This window comes from Pleurodeles waltl, chromosome 6 (assembly GCF_031143425.1).
Source record: "Pleurodeles waltl isolate 20211129_DDA chromosome 6, aPleWal1.hap1.20221129, whole genome shotgun sequence".
Lineage (NCBI taxonomy): Eukaryota > Metazoa > Chordata > Amphibia > Caudata > Salamandridae > Pleurodeles > Pleurodeles waltl.
In genome coordinates, this window is record NC_090445.1 from 1,542,449,568 (window position 1) to 1,542,470,051 (window position 20,484).

Sequence of the window (20,484 nt, forward strand, 5' to 3'; positions counted from 1 at the left end):
GCATGTGTATCTGCAGCTACACATGCCATCAAACACACATATATATATATATATATATATATATATATATGGAAAATGTCACTTACCCAGAGTACATCTGTTCACGGCATGTTGCGCTGCAGATTCACATGCTGTGCATTGTACAGGCTCCCGGTGAGGTGGGAGGGTGCATGTGAATCTGCAGCGCAACATGCCACAAACAGATATACACTGGGTAAGTGACATTTTCCGTTCAATGGCGTGTGTAGCTGCAGATACACATGCTGTGCATAGACTACAAAGCAGTAATCTCCCCAAAAGCGGTGGTTAGCCTGTAGGAGTTGAAGTTGTCTGAAATAATGTTCTTAGTACAGCCTGTCCTACTGTGGCTTGTTGTGCTGTTAACACATCTACACAGTAATGCTTAGTAAATGTATGGGGTGTAGACCAAGTGGCTGCCTTACAAATCTCTGTCATTGGTATATTACCAAGAAAAGCCATTGTGGCGCCTTTCTTTCTAGTGGAGTGTGCCCTTGGAGTAATGGGCAATTCTCTTTTAGCTTTAACGTAACAGGTTTGTATGCATTTGACAATCCATCTGGCAATGCCCTGTTTGGATAGGGGGTTACCTGCATGTGGTTTTTAGAAAGATACAAACAATTGTTTTGTTTTCCGAAATTGTTTTGTTCTGTCAATGTAGTACATTAGCGCTCTTTTTATGTCTAACGCATATAATGCTCTTTCTGCTACTGAGTCTGGCGGTGGGAAGAAGACTGGGAGTTCTACTGTTTGATTTAGATGAAACGGTGATATGACTTTTGGTAAGAATTGTGGATTTGTACGGAGAACCACCTTATGTTTATGTATTTGTATAAATGGTTCTTGAATAGTAAATGCCTGTATTTCGCTAACTCTTCTAAGTGAAGTGATGGCTATTAGAAAGGCTACTTTCCAAGTTAAAAACTGAATTTGACAAGAATGCATGAGTTCAAATGGTGGGCCCATTAGTCGTGTTAACACAATATTAAGATTTCACAAAGGCACTGGTGGTGTCCTTGGGGGTATAATTCATTTTAGTCCTTCCATAATTACTTTAATAACTGGGATTCTAAAAAGTGATTTGGTATGTTTAATTTGCAGATAAGCAGATATTGCAGTGAGATGTATTTTAATGGAAGAGAAGGCTAGATTGTAACTTACTTACTACACTTAAAAAAAATCCAATGTCTTGTGTGGAGGCGTCTAGTGACGTAATCTGATTAGCCTGGCAGTAACAAACAAATCTTTTCCATTTGTTAGCGTAACACTGTCTGGTTGTGGGTTTTCTTGCTTGTTTAATGACCTCCATACATTCTTTACAAAGGTTTAGATATCCAAATTCTAAGACTTCAGGAGCCAGATTGCTAGGTCGAGCGGTGCAGGATTCAGGTGTCTGATCTGTTTGTGTTGTGTTAACAGATCTGGTCTGTTTGGTAGCTTGATGTGGGGTACTACAGATAGGTCCAACAGTGTGGTGTACCATGGTTGGCGAGCCCACGTTTGTGCTATGAGTATTAGTTTGAGTTTGTTTTGACTCAGTTTGTTGACCAGATAAGAAATGAGCGGGAGAGGGGGGAAAAGCATAAGCAAATATCCCTGACCAACTGATCCATAGAGCATTGCCCTTGGATAGGGGATGTGGGTATCTGGATGCAAAGTTTTGGCATTTTGCGTTTTTGCTGGTGGCGAACAGATCTATGTCTGGTGTTCCCAATTGTTGAAAGAATTTTTGAAGTACTGGAGGGTGAATCTCCCACTCGTGTGTCTGTTGATGATTTCTGCTGAGAACATCCGCTAGCAGGTTGTGTATCCCTGGAATGTCTTGTGCTACCAGGTGAGTTTGATTGTTTTTTTGCCCATTTCCAAATTTTTTGAGTTAGGAGGGAGAGTTGGGACGTTGATCAGGACATTCTTGTGAATAAGGAGAGGATGAAAAGCTTTGAGTGCTAGCAAGACAGCGAACAGCTCTAAGTGATTTATGTGTAGCTGTTTGTGTTGTGAATCCCATTGTCCTTGAATGTTGTGATTGTTGAGTTGAGCTCCCGTGCCAAGCATTGATACGCATCTGTTTTAACTATGGTCTGAGGCACAGGGTCTTGAAACGGCCGCCCTTTGTTTAGATTTGTGGAATTCCACAACTGAAGGGACATGTATGTTTGGCAGTCTATCAACACTAGATCTTGAAGTTGACCCTGTGCTTGTGACCACTGTTGTGCAAGGCACTGTTGCAAGGGCCGCATGTTTAGTCTTGCATGTGGAACAATTGCAATACATGATGCCATCATCCCTAATATTTTCATGACAAGTTTGACAGTGTACTGTTGATCTGTCTGTATTTGTACTATTATATTCTGGAAAGCTTGTTATCTTTGCGTATTTGGACTTGCAATCACTTTTTGAGTATTTGGTACTGGCCATAAATACTGTTGTATTTGCGCAGGCTGTAGTTGTGACTTTTGGTAATTTATCGAGAACCCTAGCGTGTGCAGGGTCTGTATTACATAATGCACATGGTTTTGACACTGCGTATGACTGTTTGATTTTATCAGGCAATTGTCTAGATATGGAAAGACATGTATGTGTTGTCGTCTTAGGTAAGCTGCGACTACAGCTAGGCACTTTGTGAATACCCTTGGAGCGGTTATTCCAAAGGATAACACCTTGAACTGATAGTGCTTTCCTTGAATGACAAACCTGAGATATTTTCTGTGCGCAGGAAAGATGGGTATAGGAAAATACGCATCTCTGAGGTCTAATGTTGCCATGAAATCGTGTTTTTGAAGTAGTGAGATAACATCCTTTAGAGTTACCATGTGAAAGTGTTCTGACAGGATGTTAAGATTGAGGGTCCTGCGATCTAATATTGGCCTTAAGGTGCCATACTTTTTGGGAATGAAGAAATAGTGAGTAAACTCCTGTCCCTACTTGATTTTGTGGCACTGCTTCTATTGCTTGTTTGAGTAATAGAGATTTGACTTCCTCCTGTAACAAAGTGATATGGTCTGTGGCCCTGATGCCAGGGAAGGTCTCTAAGGGCTGCAGCATGTCTTATGCCACCCTGGGGACCCCTCACTCAGCACATACACACTGCTTGCCAGCTTGTGTGTGCTGGTGGGGAGAAAATTAAGTCGACATGGACTCACCTCAGAGTGCCATGCCAACCTCACACTGCCTATGGCATAGATAAGTCACCCCTCTAGCAGGCCTTACAGCCCTAAGGCAGGGTGCACTATACCACAGGTGAGGGCAGAGGTGCATGAACACTATGCCCCTACAGTGTCTAAGCAAAACCTAAGACATTGTAAGTGCAGGGTAGCCATAAGAGTATAGGGTCTGGAGTCTCAAACACTAACTCCACAGCACCAGAATGGCTACACTGAAAACTGGGAAGTTTGGTATCAAACTTCTCAGCACAATAAATGCACACTGATGCCAGTGTGCACTGTATTGTAAAAATACACCCAGAGGGCATCTTAGAGATGCCCCCTGAAAACATACCCGACTCCAGTGTGGGCTGACTAGTTGTTGCCAGCCTGCCACACACCAGACATGTTGCTGGCCACATGGGGAGAGTGACATTGTCACTCTGTGGCCAGGAACAAAGCCTGTACTGGGTGGAGGTGCTTCTCACCTCCCCCTGCAGGAACTGTAACACCTGGCGGTGAGCCTCAAAGGCCTACCCCCTTTGTTACAGCGCCACAGGGCATCCCAGCTAGTGGAGATGCCCGCCCCTCCGGCCACTGCCACCACTTTTGGCGGCAAGGCTGGAGGAGATAATGAGAAAAACAAGGAGGAGTCACGCCCTGCAGTGAAGACAGAGACGACAACTGACTTCGTCCCAGCCCCACCGGCCTGTCTCCCTACTTCGAAGAAAACTGCAACAGCGACACATCCAACAGGGTCCAGCGACCTCTAAAGCCTCAGAGGACTACCCTGCATCTAAAGGACCAAGAAGCTCCCGAGAACAGCGGCCCTGTTCAAGAAACTGCAACTTTTGGAAACAAAGAAGCAACTTTTAAAGACCACACGTTTCCCACCGGAAGCGTGAGGCTTTCCACTCTGCACCAGACGCCCCCGGCTCGACCTGCAGAAAACTAACACTACAGGGAGGACTCCCCAGCGACTGTGAGCCCGTGAGTAGCCAGAATTGCCCCCCCCCCGAGCCCCCACAGCTACGCCTGCAGAGGAAATACAGAGGCTCCCCATGACCGCGACTGCCTGCTTCAAGGAACCCGACGCCTGGAAACCACACTGCACCCGCAGCCCCCAGGACCTGAAGGAACCGAACTCCAGTGCAGCGACCCCCAGATGACCCTCTGCCTAGCCCAGGTGGTGGATACCCCTAGGAGTCCCCCCTGTGCCTGCATTATAAAAGAGACCCCAGGGTTTCCCCATTGATTCCTATTGAAAACCCGACGCCTGTTTGCACTCTGCACCCGGCCGCCCCTGTGCCGCTGAGGATGTACTTTCTGTGCCTGCTTGTATCCCCCGTGCCCTACAAAACCCCCCTGGTCTGCCCTCCGAAGTCGCGGGTACTTACCTGCTGGCAGACTGGAATCGGGGCACCCCTATTTCCATTGAAGCCTATGTGTTTTGGGCACCACTTTGACCTCTGCACCTGACCAGCCCTGAGCAGCTGGTGTGGTAACTTTGGGGTTGCCTTGAACCCCCCCAACGGTGGGCTACCTTGGACCCAACTTTGAACCCTGTAAGTGTTTTACTTACCTGTGAACGTAACATTTACTTACCTTAGAATCCGAGTAAGAGCTCAGCGCGTGAAGAGGCCAGCAGACCCCCAAGATGGCAGCAACCGTGGAGCGGCAGGGCGCAGCTGGCCACCACAAACAGAAGATGCCCACGGCTTAGAGAAGAAGCTGGGAAGGGTCCCTCCAGCACCAGTCGTGTGAGTAACAGAGGGGGAGACTACTGGTGTGGCTCGACAAAGGAACCTGGCGGAGCGGCTGAGGGGGGAGTGGCATGGCGGACCTACGAATGAGGGGGTACCAACGGAGTCCCAGGGGTGACCACCTGGTTGGGACGAAAGGAGAGGTTAGGCACAGAGGGGCAAGCAGACCAACCAGATGGAGACGAAGAGGAGTGCCGGCGAGGCGGACCCGGTGAAGGGGCCCTGATCAGACAGACACGCGCAAGGAGAGGTGGACTGAAGGGTTGAGGCGGTGAGTGGACCAACTCGGCAAGCGCTGCTGGAAGACAGGCTAGTGACACAGACAACGGAGCGGATAGTGAGGAGAGCAGGGGAGGGCCTGTCATCCCAGGCTAGCAACGAGGCCCTTTGGGCCGGCCACCGCCTGAGGTGTCCGCAAACCCCCACGGTTGAGGACCTGCGCCGATTGACCAGTAGGAGGAAAAGTGGAGTGGGTGAGGAGGGGGCCTGGGGCAGGAAGACCTGCTGGGGACCTTGACCAGTGGCACAGCCTCTGGGGACTGCGAGGAGAGATGGGCCCCCAGACGAGCTGTCTCCGAGTGCCTAGCCGCGGTGAGGTGGAAGGATGGCCGGGAGGACCCAGAGGCCTGGGGGAATGAGGCAGACGGGCTCAGGAAGACGAGGGCCCGAGGTCGGAGCAACAGCCTACCCAACTAAAGTGAGGGCCAGCTCAGGAAGACGCAGCCATCTTCCCCACCTCTGGATCACAGTCAGGTCCAGGCGGCAGGGAGCATGAATAGGGGAGGCTCCCCCCGCACCCGTGGGGAGAGGAGTCTCTTCAGCCATTGAGCTAGCACAGGGGACCCTGCACCAGGGGTTCCCCCAGTGGAGTAGCCGCCCATGAAACAGATGTGGGTGTGCAGATGAGATGCCCCACCAAGACCGCAACTCAGTGACACAACGCGAGTAAAGCACACAGCAAACGAAGGGGTTGAGGAATGGCCACAGACAGACCCTGCCGAGGACAATGGCCACAGCGCGCTCCAAAAAAGACAGATCAGTGAAAGACATGCTTACCAGCTCTGCATTGAGCAAAGCTGAAGGGGATGCAGCTGCCATGGCGTGACAAGGGCGTGAGGGACAGGAGGAGGAAGGAGAGGGCTCTATTACACAGGCATTTCTAGAGGGCCTGTTCACATCACTGAGAGAGGACTTACAAGCAGTAAAAAAGGTACCTGTCCCAGGGTGTGTTCCTCATTTATTGCCTGTGTGTGTACAACAAATGCTTAACACTACCCTCTGATAAGCCTGCTGCTCGACCACACTACCACAAAGTAGAGCATTAGAATGATCTCTTTTGCCACTATCTTACCTCTAAGGGGAACCCTTGGACTCTGTGCACACTATTTCTTACTTTGAAATAGTATATACAGAGCCAACATCCTACAGTGTGGTTTTGGTGGATTTTGTATCAATTCTAGGCAATAGCCATTGTGGATAATTGATAATACCCAGCTGTCTGTGGTAATGTTTAGCCAATTGTTGTGGAACTGTTGCAGTTTTCCTCCCACAGGGGAGGTGTGGACTGGAAAGGAAAGGCACAAATCGCTGTTAACTTTGTTGTGAGGCTTATTTAGGTGTTTGATATTTTCCCCTGCCTCTGGGGTACTGGCCTCTATATGAGCTTTTAAAACCACCTCGTTGGTATTGAGGTTGGTAGGCCGGCTTTGCTGTGATGTGGATGCCTCCGCAGTTTGAACCCTAAATCCACCTCTAAATTGGGGTTTGCAAAAGGATCCCCTGTATTATGTGGTGTATAGTGCACCCATCAGGTGTCTGAATCCTTACACATTTTTTCTCTAGCAGTGTCGACCTCTCTGCCGAAAAGCTGTTTCTTGTTGAATGGCATATTCAACACTGCCTGTTGGATTTCGGGTTTGAATCCTGAGGACCTAAGCCATGCATGCCTCCTGATGGTTACAGCAGTGTTGATGCTTCTGGCCGCTGTGTCTGCTGAGTCTAGGCAGCCCTAATCTGATTTTTAGTGATGGCTTGCCCTTCCTCCACTATCTGCTGGGCCCTCTTTTGCTGTTCTTTTGGGGAGATGCTGGATTATATCTTTCATCTCGTCCCAGTGGGCCCTGTCATATCTTGCTAACAATGCCTGTGAGTTGGCTATTCTCCATTGGTTGGCTGCCTGAGATGCCACCCTCTTTTCTGAAGCATCAAACTTCCTACTCTCTTTGTCTGGTGGGGGTGCATCACCTGACTGCGAGTTTGCCCTCTTTCTGGCAGCGCTTACCACTACTGAGCCTGGAGGTAGTTGTTGGGTAATAATGACAGGATCAGAAGGAGGTGGCTTATATTTCTTTTCTACTCTAGGAGTAATTATTCTTGCCTTTGTAGGCTCGCTAAATATTTGGTCAGCATGTTTTAGCATGCCGGGGAGCACAGGGAGCGACTGATATGTTGCATGCGTGGAGAAGAGTGTATTAAATAAAAAATCATCCTCTAACGGCTCAGTGTGCATAGTGACATTATGATATGCTGCCACCCTAGCTATCACTTGATTGTAGCCTGTACTATCATCTGGTGGTGAAGGCTGAGAGGGATAGCAATCTGGGTTATTGTTCGGAATGGGGTCTGGATCATAAAGATCTCATGGATCCACATTATCCTGCTGCGAATCAAATGAGTGCGATGGTGACTGCATAGGTGTAGGACAGGTAGTAGGAGAGATATGTAGATGTGGAGAGTGAGGAAAAGATTGAGGAGGAGAAAATTGAGGCGATGGAGGTCTCTCCTTCGTTTCTGGCACTTTAGCTGGAGGCTGTGTAGTGTCCACTTCCTCCTGAAAGGCTCATTTCCCTCTTTGGTTTTGGAGGAGGTGCAGTTAAAATTCTGCCAGTTTCTTTATGGATATGAATCCTGGCTTGCCGTTCATCCATTACTTCCATTATTGGTTGCATTTGGTGGGGGGTGGGGGGTTTAGTGGGTGGAGTCCTCAGTAGATTTATGGCTTTTTCTAAGTGTTTTTGAAAGTCCATGCTACTCAGTATAACTAGGTCTTTTTGGTTCCGAAGCTGGCTTCTTCGGTATCGAAAAAGATGGGGTTGAGGTTGGTCTCGGCTCGGAAAATGATTTGAGATTTGGACTCAGAGGAGCAGTGTTTGCTTGGTTCGGAGACGGAGCTTCGGCTCGAATCCGATGGCTTCGGAGGAGTGGCCTTTTTCGGTGCAGAACTGGTGGGTTGGTCACCGAGCGTCTTTTTTCGGGTCGAGCCATGGCTTTCCAGCAGTGGCGTCCCCAAGGCCTTATGTTTGGGCTTAGATGGTACAGGGGCAGGCGTACTCTCTAGTTGTCCTGCCGTGACCGGTCTGTCCTCCTCAGAATCCTGGTCAGAGTTGGATCATCGAACGGAGACTGTGGTCTGCATGATCTCTTCCTTGTCGAGATGTTCTGAGCTTTTTGACGCCATCTCAAGCCTCCGTGCTCTTCTGTCACGGAGTGTCTTTTTTGACCGGAAGGATCTGCAGGCCTCGCAATTTTCTTACTGATGGTGGGGGAAAGTCAGATTACAGACGAAGTATTGGTTAGTATAGGGGAATTTAGCGTGGCACAGAGGACAGAATCGGAATGGAGTCCGATCCATAAGGCTTCCACCCGGTCGGCCCGACCAGGCCCGAGTTGGGCACGGGTGCCCCGAAGGGCAAGTAGAGATATTTGTTCTGACGGTACTGAAGTGTGGATCGAAGGTGTAACGCGATCGAAACAATACCGACGAGACATGAAGCTTTTTCAGGGTTTTCCGAATTGAACTAACGACAGAGCGAAAGGAAATACGTCTGAACCCAATGGCGGAAAGAAAACAATCTAACATGGAGTCGATGCCCATGCATAATGGAGTCGAAAAGAAGGAGTCACTCAATCCCGTGAAGAAATCTCAATCTTCGAAGAAAAACAAATTGTAACACTCCGAGCCCAACACTAGATGGCAGACTTCTGCACAGCATGTGTATCTGCAGCTACACATGCCATCGAATGAAATTATTATATATATATATATATATCACTATATTTCTAAGAGCTTATGACTACTGATAAGTATCACCTAGAAGTGAAAGATGCCACTGCTTTCCACAAGAAAAACTGAGGTGTATGGAAGGTGGAACATTCTTCAGTAGTATTTGGAAATTCAGCTGGATAAGGTGTTTAGAGAGATAGTGGTGGAGGCGCAAGTAAGTGTACATATAAGGTTTTACTGATCTTAAAGGTTCCCACACATCCATAAGAGTGCCTTGTCTCACCCTAACGAACACTTTACTGACTATCAAAAAAGATACATATTTCTGGAAGACCTTTACATTAGGTTGTTTCCCCTCTTTCAAAGCACATGTCAAAGTAAAAAGGTGATTGTCTTGCCTACTGCTCTCTTGAAAACGCAAAAGGTCTTTTGGATGTGTTCTGCAGTGTCAGCTTTGTTAAATCTCCATAGCTTTTGCTCCCACTCCCTTTCAAAAGGGAATTTTCCACTCCCTTTCAAAGAAATTTAGAAAAGCACAAGCACTTCAGTTTACAGGAAGTAAAATTAGACATGACCAAGGGAAGAAAAAAAGATAGGTACAAATAGAAAACATTAACAATCCAGGTTCAATAGGAAAATCTAGTTAAGCATTTAAGAGCTTTGCAAGCAAAGTGGTCCCAGAACTGCCCTTACCTGAAGAAGGGTGAGGGTTTGCCAGGTTGTGCCCAGAAAGATCCACAAAGGCATGGTGCATCGGATTAACAAACTGTGGCTGTACAACAATGTGATTGGGCTGCTCCTCTGGGCTCGCTGTGTGGATGACATTAACCTGGAGAAATTAGAAGAAACAGTAGCAAACACTGAAAGTCTTGTAAGACAGTCCCACATGTCTTTTGGGTGTCAGTTTTCCCCTTGCTCAGACATTATGTTAAATATACAGGCCCCACACACTCTTCTGGCCAGACCTTGAGAACTGTTCCATGTGACCTGCAACAATCACTCCAGACAATATTTTATAATATCTTATGTATTACAAGGACATTACAAACAATATATCCTTTTATCACTAAAAAAGAAGCTCAGGCAAACACAGATTAGCGCGAATTGCTTACCTCCACCTTAAACTCATTGCTAACATAGCGCCCATTCAGCTCTGAGCACACCAGCTTAAACTTCCGATCAAACATGGAGTCTGGATGCCAGTTCCTGTACCGGATCAGATGCAAAACTTCCTCATAACTTGCCATGGTGTCTACGCCTATAAAAGCAAAACATTTTCCGGTAAACCACTAACATTATTGGCTGTATTAAACTACAACCAATCATGGTAGATACTTTATCTATGACATATACTACAATACAGAAATCACCAACAATTACTGATGCCTCAGTTCAGGAAATAGGCCTGGGTAATGCCAAAATCAGGAATGTGTAACAGTGAGACGCTGTCTCTTTAGATAATGGCCCAAAAAGAGGTACACTGTGCAAAGAGTCCAGGCAACCCCCAAAACTATCACAGAGACCAAAATGCTCGTTTTTGTAGTAGTGTGGCAGAGCATGTAGGCATGTCAGAGGGGAGTGCTAAGCATGTAAGGCATAGTAAGTGAGACACACTCAAAGAAATCTGATACTGATTTATAAAAAGTAACACTTACATAAATGTAGATACCAAGATCACCGTAATCAGGTAAGTACTTTGAGATATGAATATGTTTTTATAGTTTGCAGAAGTGGACAGTGCATTTAGGGGACCAATTATTTCGACTTAAAGTAAGTATGGGGCAAGATCCAAGGCCACACCAACAAGTCACTCCGGCAGCACTGAGGTGGCTGGGTGTAGTTTAGTGGCAGGTGCCTTGTGTAAGTCTATGGGGATTGAGTCCAGTCCAGGTAAACCTCCAGGGGGTTTAAGTCTTCTGATGCTCAGGGACGCAGGAACACTAGAGGTCCTGTTTTCCTAGGTTCAGGTGCAGAGGTGATTTTGGACTGTCAGATTTACTGTTCTCGGGGTGGCTGCAGTAGAGGGTGCCCACAGAAACAGGCTGCAGGTGTTGACTGGGGGTCCAGTGCGGCTGAACCAACAAGTGGGCTTAGGTCTCTCAAGCCAGGGCGACGTAGGGACACCAGAGTCCCTCTTCTTCTTGGTCTGGGGCATTCAGGTGCAGTGGACCGTCAGGCCTCTGTCACCGGAGGCGGTAGCAGTGAAGGGGGATCTGCAGAAACAGGCTGCAGATGCTGTTGGGAAGTTTACAGTGGGTGAACTCAAGGTGGGCTTCGTCTCCGGAGGGCCTGGGAATCATGCTGACACAGCTGGCCCACTTCAGGTCAGGTTAGGAGGCAGGTAGCTCAGGTGTAGTGGTGATAGCCGGTGTAGAGTTTTGGCGCTCCCAGTCCTTGCACTTCTTTCTTGGGTTGCCTGCTGATGCAGGGAAGCAGCTCCTCTGCTCCAAGGGAGGTCTTCTAGGCGATGCACTAGCATCTTTCCCAGTTTCTTGGAGGCTACAGCAGCAGGACAGGTCAGTTGCTCTTTACGGGTCAGGTGCAGCACGCAGGCTGGCAGGGTTGGCGCTAAGTCTGTTGTACTCCTCCATTCACGGATTCAGCAGACTTAGTGTCCACTCCTTTTATGTCGAGTGAAGATCTGAAGTCCTGGTATCAGGGGGGTCACCTAAATACTCAATTCAGGGGGCATTAACAGGAGTGAAGGGTAGTAGCCAACAGGCTAGTTACACTTGGGGTCACTACACCACCAAGATGACCACTTCCTTTGGGGAGTGGGCCTCAACCTGTCCCAGAATTCCTAATTTCACTAAACACAAGATGGCAGTCTTCATTTCAGGCTGATCACCCTAGGGGTTGTGCCCAGCTTGGAAATGCAACACGCCTCCTGCATAGCTAATTTCTCTGCCTGTTCAGGTGCCAGATGGGCCCTGGGGCAGGGAGGTTGGCATCTTCCTCTGGGAAAGACCGGATGTATGTACCAAGGTGGTGGGCTGTTTTGAAGCTTCCTGCCTTGGAATGCAAATTTGCAGGTCATCCTGTTGGGAGGGGTGTGTAACACCTCTCTCAGAACAGGCTTTGTTTCCGACCTTCAGAGAGAGCAAAGTCTCCCACTGTTGAAGGTCAGACTCATCTGTTGGTGGCAGGCTGGCTAGAACTAGACAGTGAGCCCACCATCTTTTAGTAGGTTTTTAGAAGGCACCTTAGAGGTATATTAATAAATCCATCACTGGAACCAGTGGGGGTTTATTAATACGAGATGTTTGATACCAAACATCCCTATTTTCAGTTAAATCATCATGTAGCTGGGAAACTGATATTGACCAGTGTCCAGCCCATGTATTTAACATGGCAGTTGTTTAGGGAACACATGTTGTATTTTCACTTTTGCCCTAGATACCAGGGGAACCATTTACTAGGGACTTAGAGAGATGCTAAAAGGCCTGTCTACTTGGGCGTCAAGTGACCCGTTTTTTTCTTTTGGGTAAGAAACACTGGCACTTGGGACCTGGTTAGCAAGCACCCAGCGCACAGTCAAGGTTTAATCTAAAGGCATATTAAAAAGTGTGTGTGGGGTGGGAATACTGCAACTAGAATCCAACTTCTACAATGAACCACCAATCAAATTAAATACACCAATAAATGGCCAGCAGCCTGGGAGAAAGCCTCAATATATGGGCCACCAAACCTGAGATGACTCAATGATGGGACCACCAACAATGGGAGATTGCCCAGTCTTACCACTTATGATCATTCCAAGATTAGAACTGCTCATCTCGATGCCCTTTTGTTGAAGCTGGGTCATGTCCACTTCCAGACTCTCCTGCTCCTGGTTCAACTCTTCTCCCACCACGCTGACTTCACACAAATCCAGATTGTGCATAATCTCTTCAGAGACTACAGACTCTTGAACTGAAAGTTGTGAAGAACACAATGAGATTACAGTGGTGCACAACCCCAGCAACAAATGTCTCACTTCAAGGTAAACAGCAGAGATCAGGCATATGGTTAACAACAATATAAAATGTCATAATTCTGTAACTGATGCACACAAGAGAATTAATCCAAGTAGATCAGTGAGTCAATGACATTGAACATTATGAGCTACTTCAGAATTCGGACTTACAAGAGCAAAGGCCAATCCTAAATACATCTGTGGCAGAATTATGAAGTGAAAATCCTGCTGGCTGTAGAGGATTCTTTTTTGATAGTACATTAAAGTGGAGGGTTTGTTTTAATTTTTATTTGTACTTGCAATGTTGTCAGATTAAAATACTAGGAATCAACCATGTATCGATATCTGCAAAGTTTGCTGAAGGCATTACACACTGCGGAGTTCACAATAGAGGATACATCAGTATTGGTGGAATGTTAGAACATCTCTCAAAAATGGCTGCCTTTGGTTAACAGCGTATAAAAAGATGCTGCTGATAAATCAAGAAAACTTCTAAAGTACTGGCTTGGAATCACTTGAAGATCAAATGTGAGGACCCCCCCAAAGGACGAAATCTTCCTAAGAGGTTGCTCCACTGCCCTGATTGAGCTTAAATTCCTCAAACAGTAATAGGTAGCTTTGCATTTAATATTTGTGTATTTTTCCACAGATTAAAAAAATTGAGCCAACACAACAGCATAAAGCAGAGAATGCTAAGAATTCACTTCTCCAAGGGACTATGCAAACGTGAGAAGTTAGTGCATAAAATAAAAAATATCGGAATAAATACAATGAAGGAGGTTGTGTCACATTTTGCAGAGGCCAATAACTGTGTGTTAAGGGGTCAGTGAGAAAAAGGAGAGAGCTGGTGTGTCTGTCTGGCCTGCTCTAATTAACCGAATACATCGCCTGCACCCTAATCCTAAAAAAAAAAAACTATGGAAAATGCCAGAATTATACCAAGGTGGAGGCAACTCTCAGCTCAAGTGGGTGGATGGGCATTAGTGTGTGGCTTGAACCTCTGGACCACAAATGCAAAAAAATAGTAAGAAAAGATACTTGTTTGCAATTGCAGTTCTATATCACAAATGTTTTCTTTGTCTGCATATATTGTATTGCATCACATATACAGGACCTAGAACAAATTTCAAACCTAAAACTTTTGAAAAAAAGTGTCTGTAATGAAAGGAAATGAAAATGTCACTTACCCAGTGTACATCTGTTCGTGGCATCAGTCGCTGAAGATTCACATGTTGTGCATAGCCCGCCATCTGGTGTTGGGTCGGAGTGTTACAAGTTGTTTTTCTTCGAAGAAGTCTTTCGAGTCACGGGACCGAGGGACTCCTCCTCTTTGTCTCCATTGCGCATGGGCGTCGACTCCATCTTCGATTGTTTTCGCGCAGAGGGTGAGGTAGGAGTTGTTTGTTAGTAATAGTGCCCATGCAATGGAGTGAATAAGTATGTACCTATTTAAGATTTAATATATTTACAAATGTACAAAGTTGAGGCTAACTTCCAAATGGCTACAGGCTCCCGGGGAGGTGGGTGGGCACATGTGAATCTTCAGCGACTGATGCCACGAACAGATGTACACTGGGTAAGTGACATTTTCAGTTCAATGGCATCTGTCGCTGTAGATACACATGTTGTGCATAGACTAGTAAGCAGTTATCTCCCCAAAAGTGGTGGCTCAGCCTGTAGGAGTGGAAGTAGTCTGAAATAAGGTTCTTAGTACGGCTTGACCTACTGTGGCTTGTTGTGCGGATAGCACATCTACACAGTAGTGCTTGGTAAATGTGTGAGGCGTAGACCATGTGGCTGCCTTACATATTTCATGCATTGGAATATTCCCCAGGAAGGCCATTGTAGCGCCTTTCTTTCTGGTTGAGTGTGCCCTTGGTGTAATGGGCAGTTGTCTTTTTGATTTAAGGTAGCAGATTTGGATGCACTTAACTATCCATCTGGCTATACCCTGTTTCGATATTGGGTTTCCTGCGTGAGGTTTTTGAAATGCAATAAACAGTTGTTTAGTTTTTCTGATGTTTTTAGTTCTGTCGATGTAGTACATTAGTGCTCTCTTGACGTCTAATGTATGTAGTGCCCTTTCAGCTATGGAATCTGGCTGTGGGAAGAACACTGGTAGCTCTACCGTTTGATTTAGATGGAACGGTGAAATAACCTTTGGCAAAAATTTAGGATTGGTCCTTAGGACTACTTTATTTTTGTATAGTTGGATAAAAGGTTCTTGTATTGTAAGCGCCTGAATTTCACTTACTCTTCTTAGAGATGTGATGGCGATGAGAAATGCAACTTTCCAGGTTAGGAATTGTATTTCGCAAGAATGCATAGGTTCAAAGGGTGGACCCATGAGTCTTGTTAAGACGATGTTGAGGTTCCATGAAGGAACAGGTGGTGTCCTTGGTGGTATAATTCTTTTGAGGCCTTCCATAAACGCTTTAATGACAGGTATCCTAAATAGTGAAGTTGAATGGGTAATCTGCAGGTATGCAGATATTGCTGCGAGGTGTATTTTAATGGAAGAGAAGGCCAGGTTCGATTTTTGTAAGTGTAGTAAGTAACCCACTACATCCTTTGGAGATGCGTGTAATGGTTGAATTTGATTCTGATGGCAGTAGCAAACAAACCTTTTCCATTTGCTTGCATAGCAGTGTCTAGTGGATGGTCTTCTAGCTTGCTTTATGACTTCCATACATTCTTGTGTGAGGTTTAAGTGTCCGAATTCTAGGATTTCAGGAGCCAGATTGCTAGATTCAGCGATGCTGGTTTTGGATGCCTGATCTGTTGTTTGTGTTGTGTTAACAGATCTGGCCTGTTGAGCAACTTGACGTGGGGTACTACTAATCGGTCTAGCAGTGTTGTGTACCATGGTTGCCTTGCCCATGTTGGTGCTATCAGTATGAGTTTGAGTTTGTTTTGACTCAATTTGTTTACTAGATATGGAAGGAGAGGGAGAGGGGGAAAAGCGTACGCAAATATCCCTGACCAGTTCATCCATAGGGCATTGCCTTGAGACTGCCTGTGTGGGTATCTGGATGCGAAATTTTGGCATTTTGCGTTCTCCTTTGTTGCAAATAAATCTATTTGAGGTGTTCCCCAACGTTTGAAGTAAGTGTTTAGAATTTGGGGGTGAATTTCCCATTCGTGGACTTGTTGGTGATCTCGAGAGAGATTGTCTGCCAGTTGATTCTGGATCCCTGGAATAAACTGTGCTATTAGGCGAATGTGGTTGTGAATTGCCCATTGCCATATTTTTTGTGCCAGAAGGCACAGCTGTGTCGAGTGTGTCCCCCCCTGTTTGTTTAGATAATACATTGTTGTCATGTTGTCCGTTTTGACAAGAATGTATTTGTGAGTTATGACTGGTTGAAATGCTTTTAATGCTTGGAAAACTGCTAGTAGTTCGAGGTGATTTATATGCAGCTTTCTCTGATGTACGTCCCATTGTCCTTGTATGCTGTGTTGATTGAGGTGTGCTCCCCACCCTGTCATGGAAGCATTTGTTGTTATCACGTATTGTGGCACTGGGTCTTGGAAAGGCCACCCTTTGTTTAAATTTATATTGTTCCACCATAGAAGCGAGAGGTATGTTAGGCGGTCTATCAACACCAGATCTAGAAGCTGACCCTGTGCTTGTGACCATTGTGATGCTAGGCACTGTTGTAAGGGCCGCATGTGCAACCTTGCGTTTGGGGCAATGGCTATGCATGAGGACATCATGCCTAGGAGTTGTAATATCATCTTCGCCTGTATTCTTTGTGTTGGATACATGCGTTGTATAATCTTTTGGAAATTTTGAACCCTTTGTGGACTTGGAGTGGCTATTCCCCTTGTTTGTGTCTATTGTCGCTCCTAGGTATTGTTGTACTTTGCACGGCAGAATGTGTGATTTCGCATAGTTGATGGTGAAACCGAGTTTGTAGAGGGTTTGTATGACCTGATCTGTGTGGTGTGAGCACCTTGTCAGTGAGTCGGTCTTGATTAGCCAGTCGTCTAGATACGGGAATACGTGTATTTGCTGCCTTCTGATGTGTGCAGCCACTACTGCTAGGCATTTTGTGAAGACTCTTGGTGCAGTTGTTAAACCGAACAGCAATACCTTGAATTGGTAATGTATTCCTTTGAATACGAACCTTAGGTATTTCCTGTGCGACGGATGTATTGGTATGTGGAAATACGCGTCCTTGAGATCTAAGGTTGTCATGTAATCTTGTTGCTTTAGCAATGGTAACACTTCCTGTAGCGTGACCATGTGAAAGTGTTCTGATTTGATGTATGTGTTTAGTGTTCTGAGGTCTAGGATTGGTCTCAGTGTTTTGTCCTTCTTTGGTATTAGAAAGTACAGTGAGTAAACCCCTGTATTTCTTTGTGCATCCGGTACCAGTTCTATTGCGTTCTTTTGCAGTAATGCTTGAACTTCTATTTCTAGGAGGTCCGAATGTTGTTTTGATATATTCTGTGTTCTTGGTGGTATGTTTGGAGGGATTTGTAGAAATTCTATGCAATAACCATGTTGGATAATTGCTAAGACCCAAGTGTCTGTTGTTATTTTCTCCCACGCTTGGTAATACTGACCTATTCTTCCCCCCACTGGTGTTGTGTGGAGGGGATGAGTGACGTGTGAGTCACTGTTTGGTTGTAGGTGTTTTGGGGCTTTGAAATCTTCCCCTGCTTCTAGGGAATTGTCCTCCTCTGTATTGGCCCCGAAATCCTCCCCTTTGGTACTGTCCCTGGTAGGTGGACGGTGTTGAATGTGAGGTACTGGCCTGTGTGGCTTGACCCCGAAACCCCCCTCTAAAGGTCGTCTTGCGGAAGGTGTTGAAAGTGCCTCTGCTCTGCGGGGAGTAGAGCGCGCCCATGGCTTTAGCAGTGTCAGTGTCCTTTTTTAGCTTTTCAATTGCCGTGTCCACTTCAGGTCCGAACAATTGTTGCTCATTGAATGGCATATTGAGCACCGCCTGCTGTATCTCTGGTTTAAAACCAGATGTTCGCAGCCACGCGTGCCTTCGTATGGTTACTGCCGTGTTAATTGTTCTTGCCGCTGTGTCCGCTGCGTCCATAGAGGAGCGTATCTGGTTATTGGAGATGTTTTGGCCCTCCTCAACCACTTGTTTCGCCCTCTTTTGTAGTTCTGTGGGTAGATGCTCAATGAGGTGTTGCATCTCGTCCCAGTGGGCTCTGTCATATCGCGCTAGGAGTGCTTGAGAGTTAGCGATGCGCCACTGGTTTGCAGCCTGTACTGCGACCCTTTTACCGGCTGCATCGAACTTGCGGCTCTCCTTATCCGGGGGTGGTGCATCGCCCGATGTGTGAGAGTTTGCTCTCTTGCGAGCTGCCCCCACCAAAACCGAATCTGGCGGCAGTTGTGAGGTGATGAAAGCTGGTTCTGTGGGAGGTGCTTTATATTTCTTTTCCACCCTCGGTGTTATTGCCCTACTCTTGACAGGCTCTTTGAATATGTCCTTTGCGTGCCTTAGCATTCCTGGGAGCATAGGCAGGCTTTGGTAGGTGCTATGTGTGGAAGAGAGGGTGTTGAAGAGGAAGCCATCCTCGACAGGCTCTGAGTGTAGAGACACGTTATGGAACTCTGCTGCTCTAGCCACCACTTGTGAATATGCTGTGCTGTCATCTGGTGGTGAGGGCTTTGTAGGATACGCCTCTGGACTGTTGTCTGACACTGGGGCGTCGTATAAGTCCCAAGCATCTTGGTCCTGGTCACCTTGGCTTAAGGTGGTGTGAGCCGGTGAATGTGACGGAGTCTGTGTCGGTGAAATGTGAACTACAGGTGGAGGAGAGGGTGGCAGAGTTACCTTCTTCACCAGTTTTGTTTGTGGTGCCAGTTCTTGTTGGAATTCAAGTCTCCTCTTCCTACTAATAGGGGGAAGGGTGCTTATTTTCCCTGTTCCACTCTGTATAAAAATCCTTTTTTGAGTGTGGTCCACCTCGGTGGATTGTAATTCCTCTTCGAATCTATGCTTTCGCATTTGAGAGGCCAGTGATTGTTCCTCTGAATAGGAACCGGTAGTTGGCTCGGTTGCGGGTCGTTTTGGCACCGAAACTATGTCCACGGTCTTTTTCGGCTCCGAGGCGATTTTTCTGTTTTTCGGAGTCGAACCCTCTCGGCGTCGATCCTCCTCGGTGCCGCTGTCTCTGCGTCGAGCAGCTTCGGCTCCGCTTTCTCGGCGTCGATCTTTGCCGGCAGCACTATCTCGGTCCCGAGATGGCTGGGTGCCTGTGTCTCGACCCGAGTCGAACGATCTCGGCACTATTTCGGCCTTTTTCGGTGCCGATGGTCGGTCACCGCTTTTATGGGTTGAGCCATGGCCTGATGGCAGTGGCGTCCCCTGGGCCTTGTCAGTTTTCTTATGTGCTATCTTCGACGTCTTACTCACTGTTTCATGGTCGTCAAATTCGTCCGAGTCCGATTCATGGATCGAGAAGGCTGCTACTTCTTCTTGTTCCTCGAATTCTCGGTGTCCTGTCGGCGTGGACGCCATTTGCAGTCTTCTGGCTCGTCGGTCACGGAGCGTCTTTCGGGACCGGAACGCACAACAGGCCTCACAAGTTTCTTCCCTGTGCTCGGGCGACAGGCACAGGTTACAGACCGAATGTTGGTCTGTATATGGGTATTTGTTGTGGCATTTAGGACAGAATCGGAACGGGGTCCGTTCCATCAGCGTCGGTGTCACACGCGGTCGGGCCTACCAGGCCCCGACGGGGGATCGAAAACTACCCCGAAGGGCAATGGAGATGTTATCGTTTCGATGCGATGTCGATGCTATCTAACCCGATCCCGATCGCAACAATACTGACGTAATTTTCCGAATTTGAGCTAACTTTCCGTTCCGAAACCCGGAGCGAAAGGAACACGTCCGAACCCGATGGCGGAAAGAAAACAATCGAAGATGGAGTCGACGCCCATGCGCAATGGAGACAAAGAGGAGGAGTCCCTCGGTCCCGTGACTCGAAAGACTTCTTCGAAGAAAAACAACTTGTAACACTCCGACCCAACACCAGATGGCGGGCTATGCACAACATGTGTATCTACAGCGACAGATGCCATCGAACATGTCACTGACCCAGTGTACATCTGTTCGTGGCATGAGTCGCTGCAGATTCACATGCTGTGCACAGTCCGCCGTCTGGTGTTGGGCTCGGAGTGTTACAAGTTGTTTTTCTTCGAAGAAGTCTTTGAGTCACGAGACCGAGGGACTCCTCCCCTTTCGGTTCCATTGCGCATGGGCGTCGACTCCATCTTAGATTGTTTTCCCCGCAGAGGGTGAGGTAGGAGTTGTGTATATTAGTAATAGTGCGCCCATGCAATGGAATGAATACTTATGTACATAATAAAGGTTTAGAGATATAGATTTTCAAATGTACAATTGTTTAAGATCTACTTCTAAACGGCTACAGTCTCCCGGGGAGGCGGGTGGGCGCATGTGAATCTGCAGCGACTCATGCCACGAACAGATGTACACTGGGTAAGTGACATTTTCCGTTCGATGGCATGTGTAGCTGCAGATACACATGCTGTGCATAGACTAGTAAGCAGTTATCTCCCCAAAAGCGGTGGTTCAGCCTGTAGGAGGTGAAGTAGTTTGAAAT

At 46.9% G+C, this 20,484-nt stretch overlaps 1 protein-coding gene across 4 annotated transcripts in view; it reads right to left on the minus strand.

Annotated features, from left to right (window-relative positions):
* Positions 1 to 20,484, minus strand: part of CLSTN1 (calsyntenin 1) — a 392,368-nt gene that overhangs the window by 55,376 nt on the left and 316,508 nt on the right. For all 4 annotated transcript variants that reach the window (XM_069241167.1, XM_069241166.1, XM_069241170.1 and 1 more), the window contains 3 exons: positions 12,669 to 12,839; positions 10,040 to 10,185; positions 9,621 to 9,756 (listed from right to left, as the gene is read on the minus strand). In XM_069241167.1, the coding sequence (XP_069097268.1) occupies positions 9,621 to 9,756; positions 10,040 to 10,185; positions 12,669 to 12,839 (453 nt within the window). The remainder of the gene's footprint in view (positions 1 to 9,620; positions 9,757 to 10,039; positions 10,186 to 12,668; positions 12,840 to 20,484) is intronic.